The following is a 19,819-nucleotide window of genomic DNA, read 5'->3' on the forward strand; positions in this document are numbered from 1 at the left end:
CAGATTAACGTCAGAATTGGGAGAAAGAAGTCATCATTGATGATGTCACTGATGATATTACCGATGTTGTACCGAAATTTGAATGTCTGGGTCCCTCGATTTTTGTGTCAAAGTGGGGTCACAAGCCAAAAAAGGTTGGGAACCCCTGTAGTATACAGAGAGAGAGAAAGCGGATAATAAAGCAATTTACTGGAGAGGATGAATATAGATAAATATGAGCAAGTTACAGAGAGGAGAATGTGTGAATGTGAAAGTGGCACAGTAGGCTAATGAGAAGACAATGTGCACACAGCAAAGGAGAGTATAGGGAGGAGAATGACAAGGTTGCGGTTACGTTGATGCATAGGATAATATAGAAACTTTGTACACAAGATCATCTGAAGTACTGATGAACACTCATTAAGATACTGTTTTAGAACGCCTGTAAATAGACTGTAGTAGTAATAAAGTTGCCACCCTCCTTGTTTTGAGAACAAAATAAACTGCTTTTATGAGTCTTGAGAAGGTTGCTGTGTGTTTTCCTTGGGTTCCGTTATTACAATACAAGTAACACCACATTCTTATGATTGCAATGAATAATAAAGCAGTCAAAGTGTCAAGCAACAGTACAAGCAAAGGGTAAAGTCATAGTCACACATTTTCATAATTAGTGGGTTAGACTTTGCTGATGATTCATGTTACTCTCAGATAATGTGGTATCCATGGGGACAGCCAGCAGTATAAAACGAAAAGACCAGCAGAGTGGACAGAAAGAGATACAAATTGCACTTTAAGAGCATGAGAGCAGGGAAAGGGATGGAGAGGGAAAAGCAGATTATTGTATGTAGAGTGATTGTTGCCAGGCTACGGTTGTCTAGGAGACCTAGAATCAATCATGACACATTGCGTCCATTTGAGCTGCAACTGAACTCCAAATTTTCTCCATATGTTGCATATAGATTCTGTGATGCACACAGTAAATTGCATTTGCTAATATAAAATGTAACACTGAATTAAAATGTGGAGAATTTCATCAGATATCAGCTGCCCTGCACTCACCTGCACCACTCTACCCTCAGCACAGATCCATCCTCACACTTCTACCCACATGGACAAGACTAACATAGGTTGTTATATTATTTGTTTTCAAAGAGGGACCTCTGCTGTAATTAAAGTAAAAAATAAAATGGTGGCATGATATTCTGACTCATTCCCTTGGCTCCAAACCTCCAACCTCTTGTATTGGGCTTACATTTTGTTATGCTCACGACAGGAGCTGCTCCCTCTTGTGGCAGGATAAAATTGTAACATGTTCAATCATGAGGTCTGCCAGCCACACAGAGAGCACAAATGAGAAATTATTATTAGAGGGATATGTGAACACGGTTCAGATGGTAAATATAAGGGTAAGACTGTCAAACCATCAGTAAGTAATTCATGCTGAACCCTTCTGGCTACCTTGTAGCTTACAAAAGTAGATAGAAATTGCTGGCAAACTAGCTGCAACTCAGAGATTAGGGGGGGGGGGGGGGGTTGCGAGGGCTTTGACATCGGAACAGGAAGTGTGACAGTGATCTGATTTTCTAAAATGGGAGAGCAGACTGGCATGCAGTTTCAATGTACGAATTAACCTGAATTAGGACATTTTGCATCATGTGCCAAGTATGAAAATAGTCAAATCAAACCAGTATGCAGCATCAGCTCTATGCACCTGAGCCATGAAGGGGGAAAAAAGAAAAGACTGGCATGCAGAGACTACCAAGGATGCAGTAGGAAAAAAATTAAAGCTATACTATTCAAAATTTGTGTAGAGAATATTTGGTATTAAAGAACCACAGAAGTTCACTTTATTAATTCTCTCTTTAATGGAATGTAAGTATGTGGACATTTGATCCTAGAGTCAGTACGCTTTTCATGACAAACAAAATACGTGACATTGACAGAAATATGGAAGTCTTGAAGTGTGCACACTAGGCCCATTCTTCAGCCGCTTCAGAGGCTGCAGGCCTGTAACTTCTTGTCCGCCAGCTTGAGAGCCACCCAGGTGTTGAGCATGGAGGCCCTCAGCTTGCACCACACCAGATGGTCGCTCAGGCCGAAGATCTGGGCAGCAAACTGAGCTGCAGCCTCTGGGGAGAGGACTGTGGAACAGCCAAGACCTGCAGGCAGAAGAGGAATGTGACGCTCAAGTCAAATGATACACACACAAACGCACGTGACTGAAACAAGTCAACGCACGAGACCGCGAGCGTTTAGAAATGCGTTTACCGCTTGGCATGCGAAGGGATGACCAGACGTCTTGTGCCCCCCAGTCTGGAGTGAGAGGGGGGCAGTTGATGACGGGATAAGCCGTGTTTCCTGACATCACTGGACCAAGGCCGTTGCTTCTGCCCGCTACAGCCACAAACACGGTGGGTATGCCATCACCTGAGGAAAAGCATATGGAGGAATAGAATACATACAATAACTATGACAAGAGAATCCACCAAAACATATGGCTTAATAGATCAATATCTATGACATGAGATGACAATATAATCCCCCCATTTATGGAAAATCAGCTACTTACTTTAGCACATTTCATTGCACCTCTACTTTTTACATTATCCATACCCTGATTCACTTGGGGGCATGTTTATAAAAAAAAAAAAAGTCCTGTTAATGTTGTTTAAAAAAATTTACCTGAGTGAGCTGGCATGCTATAGTTGATACCCAAAAGATATAAATATACAGATTCAGTACCATCAAAAAATTATTGCTAAAAGCCATCAATTAGTCTGCATTAGTGGATTATGACTTTGGGTAGAAGAGGATGTTTGATCATATTTCAAACTGTATAGAATCCCATGAGCAGCAGAAGACAATTCGATTTTGAATGATTTAGACACACTATGCATCCAGTGTTCATGATGGATCTGAAGCAGTGGAGATTGAGAAATGCTAAAACCAGCCCCAATATACTTTAAAATGAAGTATGCACACACACACCTTCATATTGTGCTTTGATGCGTAGTGTCTCGTCTGGCCCTTTGTGTGCTGAGGTGACTCTCAGGATGCAGGGGATGCCATAGGCGGTGCAGGCCTTCCTGATCTTCTCGCAGTGGGCCATGTCAGAGGTGGAGCCCATCAGAACCACCACCCTGCCACCGGCCTGGGGCTCCAGCAGCAGCTAGGGACAAACAACACTCATTACCCTCCACACAACTATCAGCTCATCAGTCCACTTAGTCCTGAGGCGCAACTCTCAGCTCGCCTGATGGCTCACTGTAAAAGCGCCCTCTTTACCTTACTGTATAAAAACGTGTGGAATCCTGTGTTGGGTTTTTATTTCTGCAGGTTTCGGTAGGGTCAGAAAGGCAGATGGAACAAAGTTAACATATGGGAATCTACTAGGACCTAGGAACACGACTAGGAATCAACTAGGTTTCCGATATGTTAAGTTTGTTCCATCCGACCCTACCGAAACCTTCACAATGCAGAAATAGCTTGTTTTCAGGTGACGTCACGTCAATGGGCGAGACCATTGACTTCACTGTATAGTGGGAGAAATGTGCAGATCATGCTGGAGGGCAACCAGCAGCAAGCTACATTTGCTACATAGGAAGCGATAGGAAAGCCCCGGGCAAATCAGAAAAGTTGCTGGAAAACTCGCTTCTCTTCATTGTATATGGATCATATCCTATATGTTTTGCAATCTTCTGGCGATACCTGCAGCGTGGAGCGGGATCCAACCCTCTTGCATACTCGCTTTCCTCCATTCTCCATAGCTTCTCCATAGCTCTATGGAGGGCTGCTGAACTAAGACCGTCATGTTGATTATAGGCAAACATTAAAGCCTCTTCTGATAACAGGTCACATGGCTTGATCTTGTGGGCTAAAGAGCAAATTGCACAGCTAGAGGGGTAAATAGGTTCAGCGTACCTTGACCCTTTCAGAGACCCACTCAAAGTTTCTCTTCACCATCTGCATTGCTTCTGGTGTCACTTCTTTCAGGTCTCTGTATACCTAGAGTGGAAAAGGCCATTTGTTGAACAGCTATTTACTAGAGGAGAACAGTGAAATACATTTTCTGAGAAGTGTCAAAATCAAAAAAGCAAGGCCACTGGTGAATCCTTACCTGCTTATCTTTTTGCTGGCTTCGGTCTCCGGCTGGCCACAGCCTCCACGAATCATTGTCGATCACATCAGCGAGGACGATCTCTTTGGTCGTCACATTCACACCAAACTCGATCTATATGGAACAAGGAAGATAATCCTGATAATTGGGAAACTACTACAATTGCAGAGTAGCAAAGTAGGTCAGGTCAATCAAATCTGGGGTCCCCTGGGGGTCCTTTAAGGAATTCTAAGAGTAGGGCTGCACGATATGCTGAAAAAAAATCATATTGTGATTATACTGACAAATATTGTGATTGCGATATGTGAAACGATCTTAGTGTGAATGGTAATTTTTTTTCACTTTCACTGAAAAATACAATAAAAATGGGATGTGATTTTTACTGGGATCTGTACCAAACAAGCATGTTCCTTTACATCTCTGGCATCTCTGCTCCACCACAATGGTTCATCTAATGGTATGTTGTTGTGAGACATTTTACCTTTCTCAAATAATTGCAGGATCCTGCGATTTGGATGTTGCGTTTTCGATTTGATTAATTGTGCAGCCCTATCCAGGGGGTCTCCAGAAAGATTTGCAACAACTTAATCACAATTATTTCACTGTGGACATTTGCACAATGACATAAGTATAAGGATGGTCATGTTACACATAGCTTTCACTCTTCACCCTGTTGGTATCCCTTTATTCTACACTCATTAACAACATTGGACAAAATCTTAAAAATCTCATCAAATGGGCTCTCTGGACTAATGCAGATCCATGTTGGAGGTGCTTGATATGAAAAGGTCTGTGAAGCACTGCTCTAGGACACCATGTTCCCAAATGACCAGCAGAGGGCAATGTAGCCCTATGTACCTTCATATCCACCAGTGTGCAGGTCTGTGTGGCCCAGGCTTTCTCCAGGATCTCAAAGATAGCCACAGTGCTGCGATTCATGATGTCCACCTCACACTGGCCAATAGTGAGGCCAGCCAGAGAGAATTTGGTCTCCAGCAGCTGCTCCTCCGACCACTGGGGATCATTGTTTGCATCATCCTATATCAAGACAATAGTGACAATGAACATATTAGACCTGAATTGACATAATATGGAAAGCGACCAAGGCAGGTGGACAGGTATACTTTTTTACTATGATTTGATCTCAGTGACTTATATCATCCAGTATGGCCTAAGGCAGGGGTTCCCAACCTTTTTTGTGCCAAGGACCGGTAGATACATGGAAAAAAAAGTTGCGGACCGGTTGTCAATTTTAATGGATTTAGTTACATATATATTTACTCACCAGGTGGCGACAAAGGGTAAATAACAGCCTTTTGTGTTGTACTGAATGTAGCCTATACAGTATTTATGTTTTTGTTTTAACTACAAACATAAATAAAGGTCCACTTGAAACTATGTTTCAACTACCACATATAGCCTATAATATTATAGCCTATGTTTATTTTATTACTGGCTCGCGGCCCGGTACCGGTCCGCGGCCCGGTGGTTGGGGACCACTGGCCTAAGGAACATAAGACACATACTTTGAAGAACATCTCCATCTTCAGTGGAGAGAAGCGGTAGCCTTCCTTTACTCCTGGGTTCCTCTTGAGGAAGGATCCAGTTGCCACTCTGCGACAAACCCACTCGATGGGAATCATCTCACAGTGGGCTGCAATGAACGCAGTGTCTGAGTGCTGCTTCTCAAATGCTGTCTTAATGCCTGGAAAATAGGGTATAGAATATATTAATGAATCGGCCTCAAATAGATCTACTCAAAGCTCCTATCCATGACATGTCTCTTCAGCGTATCATTTCTTGGTATAAATGAATAGATCTTTGAAGGAAAACTCTTTCTGATGAAAAATGGTTGTTTCCCAGTGATATTCCAACCTCACATTAACCCAAGTGCAGTCTTATTCATTCCAGTGTTTAAATTTTTTGTTTAAATACCCCCCTTCTTTGAAATTCAACAGGCAGGCAGTGGTTCTCAACTGATCTAGCCTCACGACCCATATGTTTCCTTTGTCATTATGTCACAACCAAATTTCTGATTTTGTTTTTATTTTTTAGGCCTATATACTGTATGGGATTAGCATAAAATGGGCATGCCATAGAACGCATTCTCATTCAGATATCTTGAAGTGCGCCTGTTCAGGGTGGAAGGGAACTGGTGGGAATAGCGTCATCCTCCAACGTGCTACGCCTTGCCGGTGAAGCTCCCCGCTGTCAGGTGAAAAGGAGCAGCTGGCAACTGCACATGTATCAGGAGGAAGCATGTGTGTGTGTCTACGGCTCTCCCCAGATCGGCAGAGGGGGTGGGTCAGAGCCCGGGGCAACAGGGGAAATTGGCCAAGTACAATTGGAGAGAAAATGGGGGGGGGGGGGGGTATCTTGAAGTAAGAGGTCAAGCAACCCGTTTGAAAATGGCCATACCAGTTTTTCCCTTGTGAGTGTTATTTAGCCTTTCCAACAAGGTAGCATGACATGTTTGGTAGCAATGGGTGCCATCTTCTACTTTCAGGGGTTACAATTCACTCCGGCTTTAAAAATGGGCCTGCTACAGCCTCTGAAAGACAGTAATGTTGACCACGGACGCTGGCATCCTCAAGGAATAGATTTTTTTTCTTTCTTTTTTTATTATACACACATCCATGACCCATTCAAAACCACCCTGCGACCCACTTTTGGGTCCCGACCCACCAGTTGAGAACTGCTGCAGGCAGGGACTATTTGTATACTGAGCTCTGAAACAACTGGAGTATGACATCTTAGAACTCAGAATTTTACTGTGTGGCAACTGGCAAGCACACCTACCCTCTGGTATATAAATTTGGATCACAGATTGATTTGTGAAGACAATCAGTTTAAAGATTAAACGGTTTAAAGATGTGAAAATTAACCACGAGAGCTGTCACCACCCTAAGATGAATGAGTGAGGGGGATGCGGTTTGTCACATTCTTTTTTAATTATAAGAAGCAAAGTCTTAAGTCACAAGATGGTCATTAGCATAGTCTGGCTGACGCATGGACTGCACTCATGAGGAGCACACGAGTTACACTTACCCAATTACGTTTAAATTAATGCAAGGTGGAGATTAATTTTGGGATCTGTGCCTTTTGTGCACTTTAATTTTAAAAGCTCAAACGTATACATGCAAGGCTCAGTCAGTTCTGCACATATGCATGCCTCTTCTCTGTTCCCTTATAACACTAAAATGCTTGCTTCAGAAAGATTCTTGAATGCCAATGCATGTTTGTATGCGTGTAGGAAAGTTGTTGAGTCTGACACAACTGCTCTACCCCAGACATGATAGCTTATATAGGCTGCATCATGCTAACAAGTAACCCACTTCGACCTGGCCTGTGACTCCTCACCAGAATCCTGCAGGAGCTTGAACACGCAGCTGGTGGTTTTGTTGGCGATAGCGGCCTTGCCCTCCATCTGGTCCTTCCTCACAGCGTTTCCAGCCGTGATTTGGTCTTTGGACTGGACCAGAACGAGACCGGGCTGGTCCACCAGCTCAAAAATCTGCTTCGTCTTTCCCTCATTTAACTTCTTGCCGATCTTCAGCTCTAACGTAATAATAAATAAAATAACACACACGATTCAAAGATGAACAGTCAACAACACATATTTCAAACTATTTAGCTTTCCAGTTTGGCAACTTTTATGACTGCGTGTGCGTGCATCACTTTGACAGTAAATTGTAGCCTACTGTACCTGACGCGGAGGCCATGTTGTTCTTTGATAGCCTGTAGTCCTGCAACACAAAAGACAAAAAGTGAAACCAAAAAGAACCTGCAAATGTTTCTTTTATGATACTCGACCAGGGGACATGTGGTCTGGAGAAAAACTCAGAACATGGATAGAAAACAGGAGGAGGCGTGGAGGCAGAAGAACAGGGAAGTGAGAGAGCCTCCGTGCCTATCACAACGCTCTATTGATTCACACAACCAATCACAGCAGCGCAGTGTGTCACGCACGGTACACACTTCCACAATAAATTTGCGATGAGACTTTTTTTTTTTTTACTTTTTTAATCGCTAAACTATCAATATTCCACTTCCTCGCAACAGGATTAAACGGGCATTTGTGCTAAACGTGATCATCGGGAGAAGACAATTGCACGACTGAATCGATTAATTTGCCAGATTCATTGTTTTCCTCCTCATCGCATACGACCACGTGTGTTGTTAGAAGTAGTATAACTTGTGGGTTTACAGACTCTTTGATGTAGCTAATCCGTTTCGATACTACAGTATCCTGGTCCGTGATTTTCCTCCTTGTCGCAAAAGTATCACTTGTTTAGCCTTGTGATTTCACGGCATTCAAAAATGCCACTTTGACTTTTTGTTTGCTGTCTGAACTGTTGTTTTCTGACCACGTTGTCCGTGCACGCGCTGATTACTCAGCCAAGGTAAAGGCACCCTGCCTGCCTGGGGACCGGAGCACCGGACAGCGACGATGCCGATGGAGTTCGAGGAGTCTGGTATCGGAGAAGAATGCGGGGTGTTCGGGTGCGTGGCTGCCGGAGAGTGGCCCACACAGTTGGAAGTGGCACAGGTCTTAACGCTGGGACTTGTGGCGTTGCAACACAGGTAGGACACTGGGGATTATTATCGACCCTACAATTTACACAAAGTGAAGTGACAGTTGATGTTGTTACTTTTATTGTTACATTGTTACATTGGAGAGCGAAAAGATACAGCAGGCATCTGCTTTGACGCCCACATCTGCTTTGACGGGACCGGTCCGCCCCATAAATTAGTTTGGTGTACGAAAGTTAAGTCTAAAATATATAATATTTATCAAATAATAAGATGCAGGAAATTTGCAGCATCTGGCTAGAATGAGAATGTGTTGGAGAATGTCTGTTGAAACAAAACAACAATGCCGAGTTCACCCAGTCAATGAATTCACCACAGCATTTCAAGAATGCATGATTGTGTCTATTATTCGGTAAACAAATGTAGCATTTGGAGCCAAATTGACTTAAAAAAAAAAAAAAAAAATTATAATAATGATTAATTAAATAATATTATACAATATAACAATAAAATACTGTAATAAATTACATATCTGAAGTTTTTAAAGCCTACTAACTGTAGGAATATTGTAATGTATGAAATACAGTTCACACAAAGTACAATAAAGTCACTTTAAACTATTGAGTACTGCAGACAATTTCCCCATAATGATATTTTGAGAATACACACCCGCACCCCTTATAACACCTATACACCCATTATAATCCTTGAATTTGCAGCCGTTCATCCAGCATAGCAGCTTCAAGAGCAACAAGAGTAGTTTGTATAGTAGTGGGCCTTCATTTCTCAATCTTTATTATTATTGATCATATGGGGTTAGTTGAGATTACCTGTCTCTCTGGGAGCCGATTAAGGGAAGCCATTGAACAGACTGAATTGATCTCTATTATCGGGATGTGATCATGCTCTTCTTTACATCGGACCTCCATCCTAGTATCTGCACAGGAAGTCCCTGTATCCAGTCGCTTTACTGGTCTGAATGTGGTATCTGAAAATATAAACAAGACGAGAAGCTTCAGATTATTGTTCTCAGTTAGTTATTGTCTGATAAAGGACTTCATTATGACTCTTCCCTTTTTGGTAGCACTTTGGACTCAGCCTCAACCAGCTCTTGACCATCATTGGTTTTATTTCATCCCAATAAAACAATATAACAACAATACAATTTATTTTGGACCCCAATAAGACTAGCTGTCATCTTGGGGTCAGCTAATGGGGATCCATTTTAATAAACTAATAACATTGGTCACTGAATTAGAATTTACAAAGATGGATTTGTGGATTTGTAACTCTTATCTTGTGACATGCAAATGTGACATTACAGGAAGAGGCAAAACCTTCATCCATAGCTTTCCTCTTCATTCCTCTGTTTGCTGGCAAGGTATCCCGTTTATCTAATCTGGTTTCAGTGGGGCCTGCAACACACAACAGGAAACTGTTTAATTTGATTAAAGTAAAAAATCTGATGCATCAAAGTTCACAAGCTACCGTATTTGAGGATACAGGCAATCTTTTCTTATTTGTTTTGTGGTTACACCAGAGTGATTTGTAAAATCCACCCAGTCTCCAAACCAAAACTTACCCTTTCCTCTTAGGAATAATGACAAAGAAATATTTATTTAGCTAAAAAATAATACTTGTGGCACGGTGGTGCAGTGGTAGCGCTGTCGCCTCACAGCAAGAAGGTCCTGGGTTCGATTCCCGCCCGGACGGCTGGGGGGGTGTCCCCATTCCCATTTCCTCAGTGCCTACAGCCCAGGTGGGGTCGTCAAAAAGGGCCTTTCTGTGTGGAGTTTGCATGTTCTCCCCATGCTCCCCTGGGGTTTCCTCCAGATAGGAACCCCCCGCTAAAAACATGCAAAAAAGAAGAAGAAAAGAATACGTGTAACTGGCTGTCTGAAAAATGCAAATCAGCAAAGCCACAGAAACAAGCTAAAACATGCTCAAACAAATAAATCAATACATTATGTCTATTACTGTATATTTCTGTGTACATAGTTCACGCAAACAGAAAATCACTTAAATTTTGCATATTCAATAGTTGTCCATACTGCATGTGTCATCTAGTTGGAAATCACTGGGTAAATATTGGTGCATTTTGTCACTTTATGCTTACAGTAGTTTTAATTAGTGGGGCATAAGGAATGTAAAGTCAGGGCAAAAAGCTTGAATGCTGTTGACCAATGAATCCTGCTGATTGGTCCAGCTGAGGATGGCGGTGGACTTTTGTAATTCATGATAGAGAGCTATATGTGTGAATTCTTAATTGGCCAATAATAATTATACTAGACATGAATGAATTATGATGTCATGCTCACTCATGATGAATCTGTGTTGTTGATCCAAGCCGCGCTCATTGCCTGTATGCAGCCTTGGTTCTGCATTGTTTGTTATCATCTTGACACTTATAGATGAGACCGAGTCGGCGTTGGAAGTTCTTCCCTCCTCAGCCCCCATCATTGAAGTCACTGTATCCACTTTTGGCAAACTGACATCTGTACTGCTGTCCTCCTCACAGTCGTCCAACATGGTCGATCCACCTGACTCTGCCTGGTGGTCTATATATCCCATAATATGTGGCGATCCGTTCGCTGTGCGGTTCAGAATGGCGTCCACCTCATCGTAGAACCTCATGAGGCGTCGTGGATCGCCGGCATCGGCTTTATCCCTCTGGAGGCAGCGGTAAAGGTACTTGAGGTTTTTGTACTTGGTGTGGCATTGTTTCCAGTCACGCTCAATGCCCTGCTGCATCAACCGGTTGGAGATCTGGACGAAGATGTCTCTCTTTCTGGTCTGGCTCTCAAGCTGCCTGCACACACCCTCTTCGGACCAAACATGAATCAACGCACGCACCTCCTGGTCACTCCAGTTTCGACCTGTGTCTGACACGGTGACCACTTGGAACTGATCAGAGCCGGATGGATCTATGGGTGATAGATGGACATCTGGATTGACAGAGAATATAATATGGAAGGAGAATTTTTTTATTACAGATTCTGCAAGCACAAGTAAACACAACTATGCATGGGTTTTATGATTCGGCATACCTGTTCCCCTAAAATTTGCATCCATGTCTACATCAATTTCATAATCGTCATCATCGTTGTCATCTGAAAATAAAACGTGTTTAGTAGAAAAATGTGGTTCCTTTTAGGCTCTGTGTCCTGAATACAATAATACTGTTGTGTGCAGTGCAGATTGAAGACGTACCATCATCAATTTCAATAACAAGCTCATTTTCAAGAGCTCTTGTCTGCGTTGTCTGGCCTGCCAGTGATGCCAGTCTCCCTGCTGCTATTTCTCCATCATACAGCCTCTTCTGCATCTCCTGGGTCCCGTCATCCAGCCCCTGGTCCAGCAGAATGGCCTCCACCTCATCAAAGAACTTCATGTACTTCCCTGGCCCACCTCCACTGCCCCCTCCGATGGTCTGAGCGCTTTTTGCGGTCTTGTACTCGTACTTGAGGTTTTTGTATTTCGTCCGACACTGTTTCCAGTTCCGCACCACTCCGAAGCTTCTCTGCATTTGGCGGGCCATCTCCTGGAAGATGGACTTGTTGCGGAGCGTGCACTTCAGGCGCTCTCGAACGCGGCGGTCAGCCCAGACACACAACAACGCCCGCACTTCCTCATCTGTCCAGTGGCGGCCCCCCTCTTCAGCCACACACTGAGTGTAAGGGGGAGGTAGAGCCCCATGAATTCGACCCTTGATCCCTGTGCACGCACACACACAAACACACACACACACAAGGTGCGTTCTATCAGATACATTGGGTACTTGGTACAAATTAGACCATACATGGGCAACATACGGCCCGCGGGCCGTATGCGGCCCGCCGGCGCCCCCTGTGTGGCCCGCGATGGAATTGCAAAAAAAAAAAAAAAAAAAAAAAAAAACTTTTTTTTTTTTTTACAGTGCACCTAAACGCAACATGCAAGATACCCGCTGAATAAGTGTCCAAATGTTCATGTCATTCTGGCCAATACTCTGTTATAGCATTTCAGTCTGGAATATGGAATATCTTTCAATAATATTTATGACTAAAAGGCTAAAAGTAATCTCATGTGTAAGAAATGACTGTTGAAGTTGAAATGACATTGAAGTAGAAATTTAAATAATTAACTTCAAGAGTGCATTTTTGTTCTTGTGTGACCCTCAACACAGGCTTTGAGAATCCCGGGCCACTTACTGATACTTATGCTTAAATTAACCCACTCATATTCTGGTTTATTTCAAGAAAAACATTTCGGCTAGTGGAAATTCTAATTGGCTGGTAACTTTAAAATCTAGCAGCCATATTGGCAGGTGGTGAAAAAAGTTAATTTCAAGCCCTGCAGGGAGAGCAGGTGGTGACATAGGAGTGAAAAAAGGATCAAATATTGGTGGTTAAGACTGACATCACAATTGTTAATTTAAAATGAGTTATTCCTCTAAACCTGGCTTCAAATGCCCCAAATTTTTTGCGCTGGCGCCGTTCAGCCTTCAGCAAAATCTGGTAGCGAGGACATTTTTTTGTGGCCCTCTCTATCATCAAAGTTGCCCATCCATGGGTTACGGCATGACCATATTTGTTTGGCCCCCGGCAACAATCTGGGTTTCTCATGTGGCCCCCCATGAAAAATAGTTGCCCACCCCTGAATTAGACTGATTCAGTATCAAACTGTTTTAAGTTGAATGTGATTTAACATGTGATGACAATTTTTAGAGCAAGCAGAAGTCATAAGGATTTTCCACAGTAAGTCAGGTTGTTCAGTTTGAAACTAAAGAAAGTCAACTTTAAATACATGCTTGTATTTAAATGTGCCGAGATGTCTTGAGCATTGTTATATTGTGATCCTCGGCACCACCGTTGGGGTTAGGGTTAACCAACAATTTACCTTCCTGCACTGGAACTGTGACAGAGGAAGGGTAGACTCCTCTGTCATTGCCCACTTCTTCCTCCTCTTCCTCCCAGACCTCTAGCGGCCTTCCAGTAGAGTCGAGGTGAGAGTCCCCTCTCTGGCTGTAGTTTGACGGGCCTGCCGCCTCAGTCTTCCTGCTCTGGAGCCCCAGGCTCCTGCTCTTGGCCTGGCACTCCCTCCAGCCGCGCGGCACACTGAGCCTCCTCAGGCGCTCTGAGATCAGCTCAAACGTGACTCTGCTCTCGCCCATGCTCTGAGCTCCCACCTCGTCCCACACCGACATGAGAGCCAGAGCCTCTGCCTCCCCCCACGGCCTCTCCACTGCGCCACTCACTTCGACCACCCCCTGATCACCACCTCTTTGTCTCTCTGCTCTTCCCTCCATGTTTGAACTGACCTGGAAACGCTTTCGTTCCCCCCCCCCCCCACCCGTCTGTCTCTGCTGCCCGGTTCCCTAGGCAACCAGGCGGTTAAGCCTGAAAGCAACGCCTCCATGGAGCAAAGCAGCCTCACTACTGGCTTAAGCTGTGTGGTGTGGGGGCGGGACCAGCTGTAATCTGAGAAGCAGCTTAGTAAATAGGCTGAAACTGCAGCAAGACGACTCTCCATATATGGCAGCTCCCCTGCCGTTACACAGACCCCCCCCCCCTCACCCTTCCATTCCTGTTTGAATCCTGCACTCATATCAAACTGGTTTGGTTTGCACTAAGCCTGGAATCTAGCAGTTTGCATTTAACGGGTTGATTCATGTTTAAATTGTAGAAATGCACAGTAACATCTCCTCATACAGGCTCACTGATCCCTGACGTATTATTCAACCAGTTTATATGTGACTTGTTTGTGTCTACATAGAGGCCAGGAAAGTGCTGGGATTGTCACAAGCAATGGCGGCAGCCCAGCCACATACGCAACCCACAAGGTAAGATTGAGTCATGACACTGGTGTGTGTCGTAAGAATAAAACAATACACACTGTCACTGTGGATCCTTTTTTTTCTCTCCGGGAAAACAAGCCATTGCCTCACATGTGATCCTTGTCACATTGCATAAAGCACAAGCACACACACACACAGACACACAGACACACACACACACACACACACACACACACTCTGTTTCAGACAAATACATTGAGTGTTTAAGCTCTTGCAGCTTTGTTGAAGCTTCGGTACCAGAATATGTATGCTTCCTTCATCACATTCAAATTGTGCCCTGGTGTTCCGCTGTCCAACATGACGGCTCCAGTTTCATATTATTTGATTGTATTGTATTTGTGCACTGGACGTGTGACTGAAAAAACACTTCTCAATCGTTCTTAGGGGATGGGGCTAGTGAGCACCGCTTTCCCTCCTGAGGCGCTGCTGAAGCTGCGCTACGGTAACCTGGGTATCGGCCACACACGCTATTCCACGACCGGCTTCTCAGAGCTGCAGAACTGCCAGCCCTTTGTGGTGGACACGCTCCATGGCGAGATTGCTGTAGCACACAACGGAGAGCTGGTAAACGCTTCAGCCCTGCGCAAAAAGGTTTGCACTGTCTTCCACATGTCCGCTTTGAACCAGGTGCATGAAAATGACTTCTCCTGGATACAGCTGTCTTTCCTCCCATGTGATGGATGGCATCCATCACACAGTGCAATGCATACAGTGTTTCCCATTAATTAGTACCAGTAATTAAGAGTCTAATTTGTCCCCCCCCCCCCCATAGTCTAATTTGTTAGTTTTGCTCTCCAAGTCCACCAGACTGACGCATTTAACTTTAAAATGTACAACATTTTCTTCCATGGGATGGGGAGCATGCCCCATAGAGCAGGCATATTCAACTTGCTTTGCCTGGGGGCCACTTTTGCAAAAAGACAGGAAGCTAGGGTGCCAGTTAATAAACAAACATTAATAATATAATTTTTTTTGTAGCGGATTGTAGGTTCTTGGGGTGCCACTGCCAGCCAGTGTATAGTCTGACAATTTTAACATGTACGATTTTTACACTCTGCCATGAACCCACATAGCATCAATCTGATCTGAACCACCAAGCAGAATGCAAACAAATAATCAATGCAAACACAGGGAAGTTCATATAAATTCAGTGTATTGGAGGTACAATGAAAACCACTCACAAAGAATACGGTAAATGTCCGTTTAGAGGCAAGTCCAAATCAACCAAATTAGATGTTATTAACCAAAAATAGAGTTCAGAGTCAAAAACAAATAATAACAATAAACATCAAAAGTTAGAAATTCAGTTTGTTCACTTTAATTGAGTTCTCAAATCTGTTCAGAGTATACGCTCTTCCCAAACAAATCAATAAAGGGTCTCTCCAAAAAGAAAATTAACCAAACATCTCCGACAGTGCACTTTTTGCGCACAGGATATACATAACTACTTGTCCATAGCAACAACAATATGGAGAAAGTCAAAGTGTTGGTGGTGGAGAAATAGGACATTGTAATACTTGAATTTACGTTACTGTAACAGTGATGTTAAATGCAGCATGGTGGTAAGCCTTTGCTTATTCCACAACAGTGTATTGTCTGCTAGAAGTGCTAACCAGCTGGTTAGTGAGCTAGCAGCTGGTTAGTGAGCTAGCAGCAGGTGATGTTAGTGGTAACCAGCTGTTTAGTGAGCTAGCAGCTGGTTAGTGAGCTAGCAGCAGGTGATGTTAGTGGTAACCAGCTGTTTAGTGAGCTAGCAGCAGGTGACGTTATCATCCGTTTTTATTTCACCTCGCAAAAGAAAATGCTCCAGGCAGTGCTTCTTCCACGCAAACAAACAAAAAAAACATAGAAAAATGCAGAAAACCCCAAGAGTACCTGTAATAAACCTATATTAAATTATTTTTCATATTTTCTAATCCACTTTTGCACATACAGTATGTTCAAAGCAAAACCACCATCTAGTCACTTGTTACTGATAGGCTCATCGATGATAACTTTCTTGTCTGCATGCAATACAAAGCATATGCATGGAAATTCAGCATGAAAGGATCCCTCTGTGTGCGTAGTGTATCATTATAAGTATCTCCTGCAGGTAATGCGGCATGGTGTTGGCCTGTCCACCAGCTCAGACAGCGAGATCATCACCCAGCTGCTGGCACTGACTCCACCTCTGGAGGAGTTGGATGCTCCAGATTGGGTTGCCAGGTCAGTGCTACGGCATAGATAATAACCATCTCCTACACCCCCAGTGAAGTACTGCCTTTTATTTACATTACATTTTCATGGCAGGATTAAAAATCTGATGACCGAGACGCCCACATCGTACTCTCTGTTGGTGATGCACAAAGACGTCGTCTATGCCATCCGTGACCCTTATGGAAATCGGCCCCTCTGCATCGGACGCCTCGTCCCCATTTCTAAACTGCACAGTTCAGGTACTCAGACTTTGCATCTTTTTCCATACGAGTGTTACATCACAAACACCCAACTTTAAACAGGCTAAATGTCAATGTTATATATGATTACTATTAGGGCTGCAAATAATGATTATTTTCAGTTGCTTTTTCAATTAATCATTTAATCAATATGTAAAAACAAATCATGACAAATGCCCATCACAAGTTACTAGAGCCCAAAGTGAAGTAAAATGTATTCACCAGTAGACAAAAAAACCAACATGTTCATTATATAATGATATGAAATGGGGGGGAAAGCAAGCAAATCTTAGGATTTGTAAAACTATGCAGCAAATGTTTTTTTGTTTTTTTTACTTGATAAAGGACTAAAGTGATTCATCGATTATCAAGACTATAATCAGTTAATATTGTTGAATGACTAATCGATTTAATTGTTTCAGCACTAATCAATACCAGCATCTTGTGCTCTATACTGTGTACACCATGTGTTGTTCTTAAAATACCCCAACTCCTATCACGCTGCTTCAGAGTAAGTGTTCCAGGAAACAAAGGAGGGACTGGAGCACACTGATATATAGATTTGCAGCTTTTAAGTGTGCAATAAACTAACATTTCAACACGACTGTTTTCATCAGAGTCAGGGTAATCAATACTCATGTCTCAGCATTTGTAGGTCACAGGTCAACCTTGGTAAACAGGATTTCATCAGAGGTCAGAGGCGTAAACGTGGATAATTAACTGCATTCTCCGTCCTCCCGTCAGGTGCTGGAGACGGGGACACCGAGGGGTGGGTTGTGTCATCAGAGTCCTGCAGCTTTCAGTCCATTGGTGCCAAGTAAGTTTTCCCCATCTGTATAACATCTTCACTGTTACCATGGCAGCCTGTTGTTGCTGTGGGTCACCACTATTTTCTTGGCCTTCCTCGTTCTCAGGTATTACAGGGAGGTCCTGCCGGGAGAGATAGTCCAGATCTCCAAACATGGAGTGAAGTCTCTGAGCATTGTCCCTCGTCCTGAGGGAGACGTCCCTGCCTTCTGCATTTTTGAATATGTCTACTTTGCCAGACCAGACTCCATATTTGAAGGCATGAATATTTATTACTACTGTAGTATGTGTTGTTGTATAGCCCTGTTCCTTCATAATAACCAATCTTCTTACGTAATTATTGAAATATACCTTTCTTTAATTGAATGCACACTTTATCCCACACTGTATAACAGGACAAATGGTTTATACGGTCAGGCAGCGCTGCGGTCGGCAGTTAGCCATTGAGGCCCCAACCGATGCAGATGTGGTCAGCACTGTTCCAGAGTCTGCTACACCTGCTGCCCTGGGATATGCTCAGCAGGTCGGTCTGCAAGCTGCTCACATGATACTCTGCAAAGAAACACTGCAACACAGCAGACTCCTGATAGTCCTCTGTCCTCTCCCTGTCTCCATCTGCAGTCGGGGCTGCCGTACATAGAGGTTCTGTGTAAGAATCGCTACGTCGGGAGAACGTTTATTCAGCCGAATACCCGTCTGAGGCAGTTGGGTGTTGCCAAAAAATTTGGGGCGCTGACAGACAACTTTGCTGGGAAACGAGTGGTACTGATTGATGACTCCATTGTCAGGGGCAACACCATCTCCCCCATAATAAAGTTGCTGAAGGAAGCTGGAGCAACCGAGGTTAGGTTTCTAGAGCTTGACAAACCTGTCAGTGACACTACATTCTCTATACTGACACAACACTGTTTTTCAATATTGACCTGTAGTTCCTCCTGGACAGGTACACATCAGAGTCGCCTCTCCACCCATCAGGTTCCCTTGCTACATGGGTATCAACATTCCAACTAAGGAGGAGCTCATTGCCAACAGGCCTGAGTTTCAAGACATCGCTGGATACATCGGTGAGTGCCACAGAAGTACATTTCACTGACTATGCATACACCAATGCAGTTTCAGCAATGTCCTATAGGGTGAAGCATTATCTCGCTTCAATGACCATTTTAAAAAGGGGTGTATTGTACTAATTGTAGCCTCATTCTAGTTGTGGTTTGTTCAATGCATATATCCATTAACTTTTTTGTGTAGGCGCTGACAGTGTCCAGTATCTGACTGTAGAGGGCCTGGTGTCAGCTGTCCAAGAGGGAATCACCTCCCTCCAGGAGAAGGATGAGATGATCAGTACCAGTAACAAGCGCAGCAAGAGAGTTGGCCACTGCACTGCCTGCCTTACTGGAAAATACCCAGTGGAGCTGGAGTGGTAGCTACTGTAGCAACACTATGGCCAGCCATATGAGACCAGAGCTGCAGCAGTGGTGTGGATTATGGCAAACTCCCATGTTCTTCTGAGTTCCACAACTGAAACTATTATCGGTTAACGAAAAGTTGCCTTAAAACCAAGAAACGTGTGGCTAGTCTCAGTACTGCAATCTGTGACAGAGAAACATAAACACAACAGCATAGTGCCTCCTCTAGAAAGGGCGGTGTTCCAGTAATGCTTGTGTGACAATGATCCTGCAGAGATCCTTTAATGGTCCCATGCAAAGCAATATCTTTTCATTTTTGTTTTCCAGTTATGCCTGTCTGTCAAGCCTTAACCTCCAACATGACATTTGTTACAACGCACAAGGTTTGCTACCAAAAATAAATGTACAGGGTTTTCCCGTTATTTCATGCCTTCAGGAGGTAATGCTTGGTTTACTTTGTTCCTTATCCAATGTACCTTTATACATATTTTTCCTGAAACTGACAGCTGTGTGCTCGCTTTGTCACCATTTTATGTCTGAAAGGGTTTGACTGCTGTATCTTGTTTTTTCCATAGAAATTCTGGACATTTGATTATTAAAGCAATTGATGTCTTGGTAGTTGGGAGTCCTTTCCTGAAATATGTGAAAGTAGAAATAAAAGATGAAAACAAAATAAACTGACTTAAAGAAAGTTTTCCTCTACAAA

The 19,819-nt window shown here is 43.4% G+C and overlaps 2 protein-coding genes across 5 annotated transcripts; one reads left to right on the forward strand and one right to left on the reverse strand.

Moving 5' to 3' along the window:
* Window positions 1–1,842: 1,842 nt before the first annotated feature.
* paics (phosphoribosylaminoimidazole carboxylase, phosphoribosylaminoimidazole succinocarboxamide synthetase) lies at window positions 1,843–13,870 on the reverse strand. Of its 3 annotated transcripts, none has more exons than XM_083648188.1 (16): window positions 13,508–13,870; window positions 11,840–12,343; window positions 11,677–11,739; window positions 10,948–11,553; window positions 10,267–10,476; window positions 9,967–10,044; window positions 9,460–9,617; window positions 7,803–7,842; window positions 7,457–7,654; window positions 5,623–5,801; window positions 4,955–5,134; window positions 4,097–4,210; window positions 3,901–3,984; window positions 2,968–3,148; window positions 2,248–2,406; window positions 1,843–2,138 (listed from the first exon to the last, which is right to left on the reverse strand). In XM_083648188.1, the coding sequence occupies exons 1-16, from the start codon at window positions 13,812–13,814 to the stop codon at window positions 1,972–1,974; spliced, it is 3,228 nt and encodes a 1,075-aa protein (XP_083504314.1). In that variant the 5' UTR covers window positions 13,815–13,870; the 3' UTR covers window positions 1,843–1,971. The 3 variants fall into 3 exon arrangements, with proteins under 3 accessions (XP_083504314.1, XP_083504315.1, XP_083504313.1); XM_083648189.1 differs by having other exon boundaries at window positions 10,306–10,476; window positions 10,948–11,574; XM_083648187.1 differs by having other exon boundaries at window positions 10,948–11,574.
* ppat (phosphoribosyl pyrophosphate amidotransferase) lies at window positions 8,166–19,767 on the forward strand. Of its 2 annotated transcripts, XM_083648192.1 has the most exons (12): window positions 8,166–8,348; window positions 8,495–8,680; window positions 14,384–14,450; window positions 14,850–15,056; window positions 16,558–16,670; window positions 16,755–16,900; window positions 17,645–17,717; window positions 17,815–17,966; window positions 18,103–18,230; window positions 18,329–18,550; window positions 18,651–18,771; window positions 18,956–19,767. In XM_083648192.1, the coding sequence occupies exons 2-12, from the start codon at window positions 8,547–8,549 to the stop codon at window positions 19,129–19,131; spliced, it is 1,539 nt and encodes a 512-aa protein (XP_083504318.1). In that variant the 5' UTR covers window positions 8,166–8,348; window positions 8,495–8,546; the 3' UTR covers window positions 19,132–19,767. The 2 variants fall into 2 exon arrangements, with proteins under 2 accessions (XP_083504318.1, XP_083504317.1); XM_083648191.1 differs by having other exon boundaries at window positions 8,166–8,680.
* Window positions 19,768–19,819: the final 52 nt, after the last annotated feature.

Source organism: Poromitra crassiceps (genome assembly GCF_964638095.1).
Source record: "Poromitra crassiceps genome assembly, chromosome: 12".
Lineage (NCBI taxonomy): Eukaryota > Metazoa > Chordata > Actinopteri > Beryciformes > Melamphaidae > Poromitra > Poromitra crassiceps.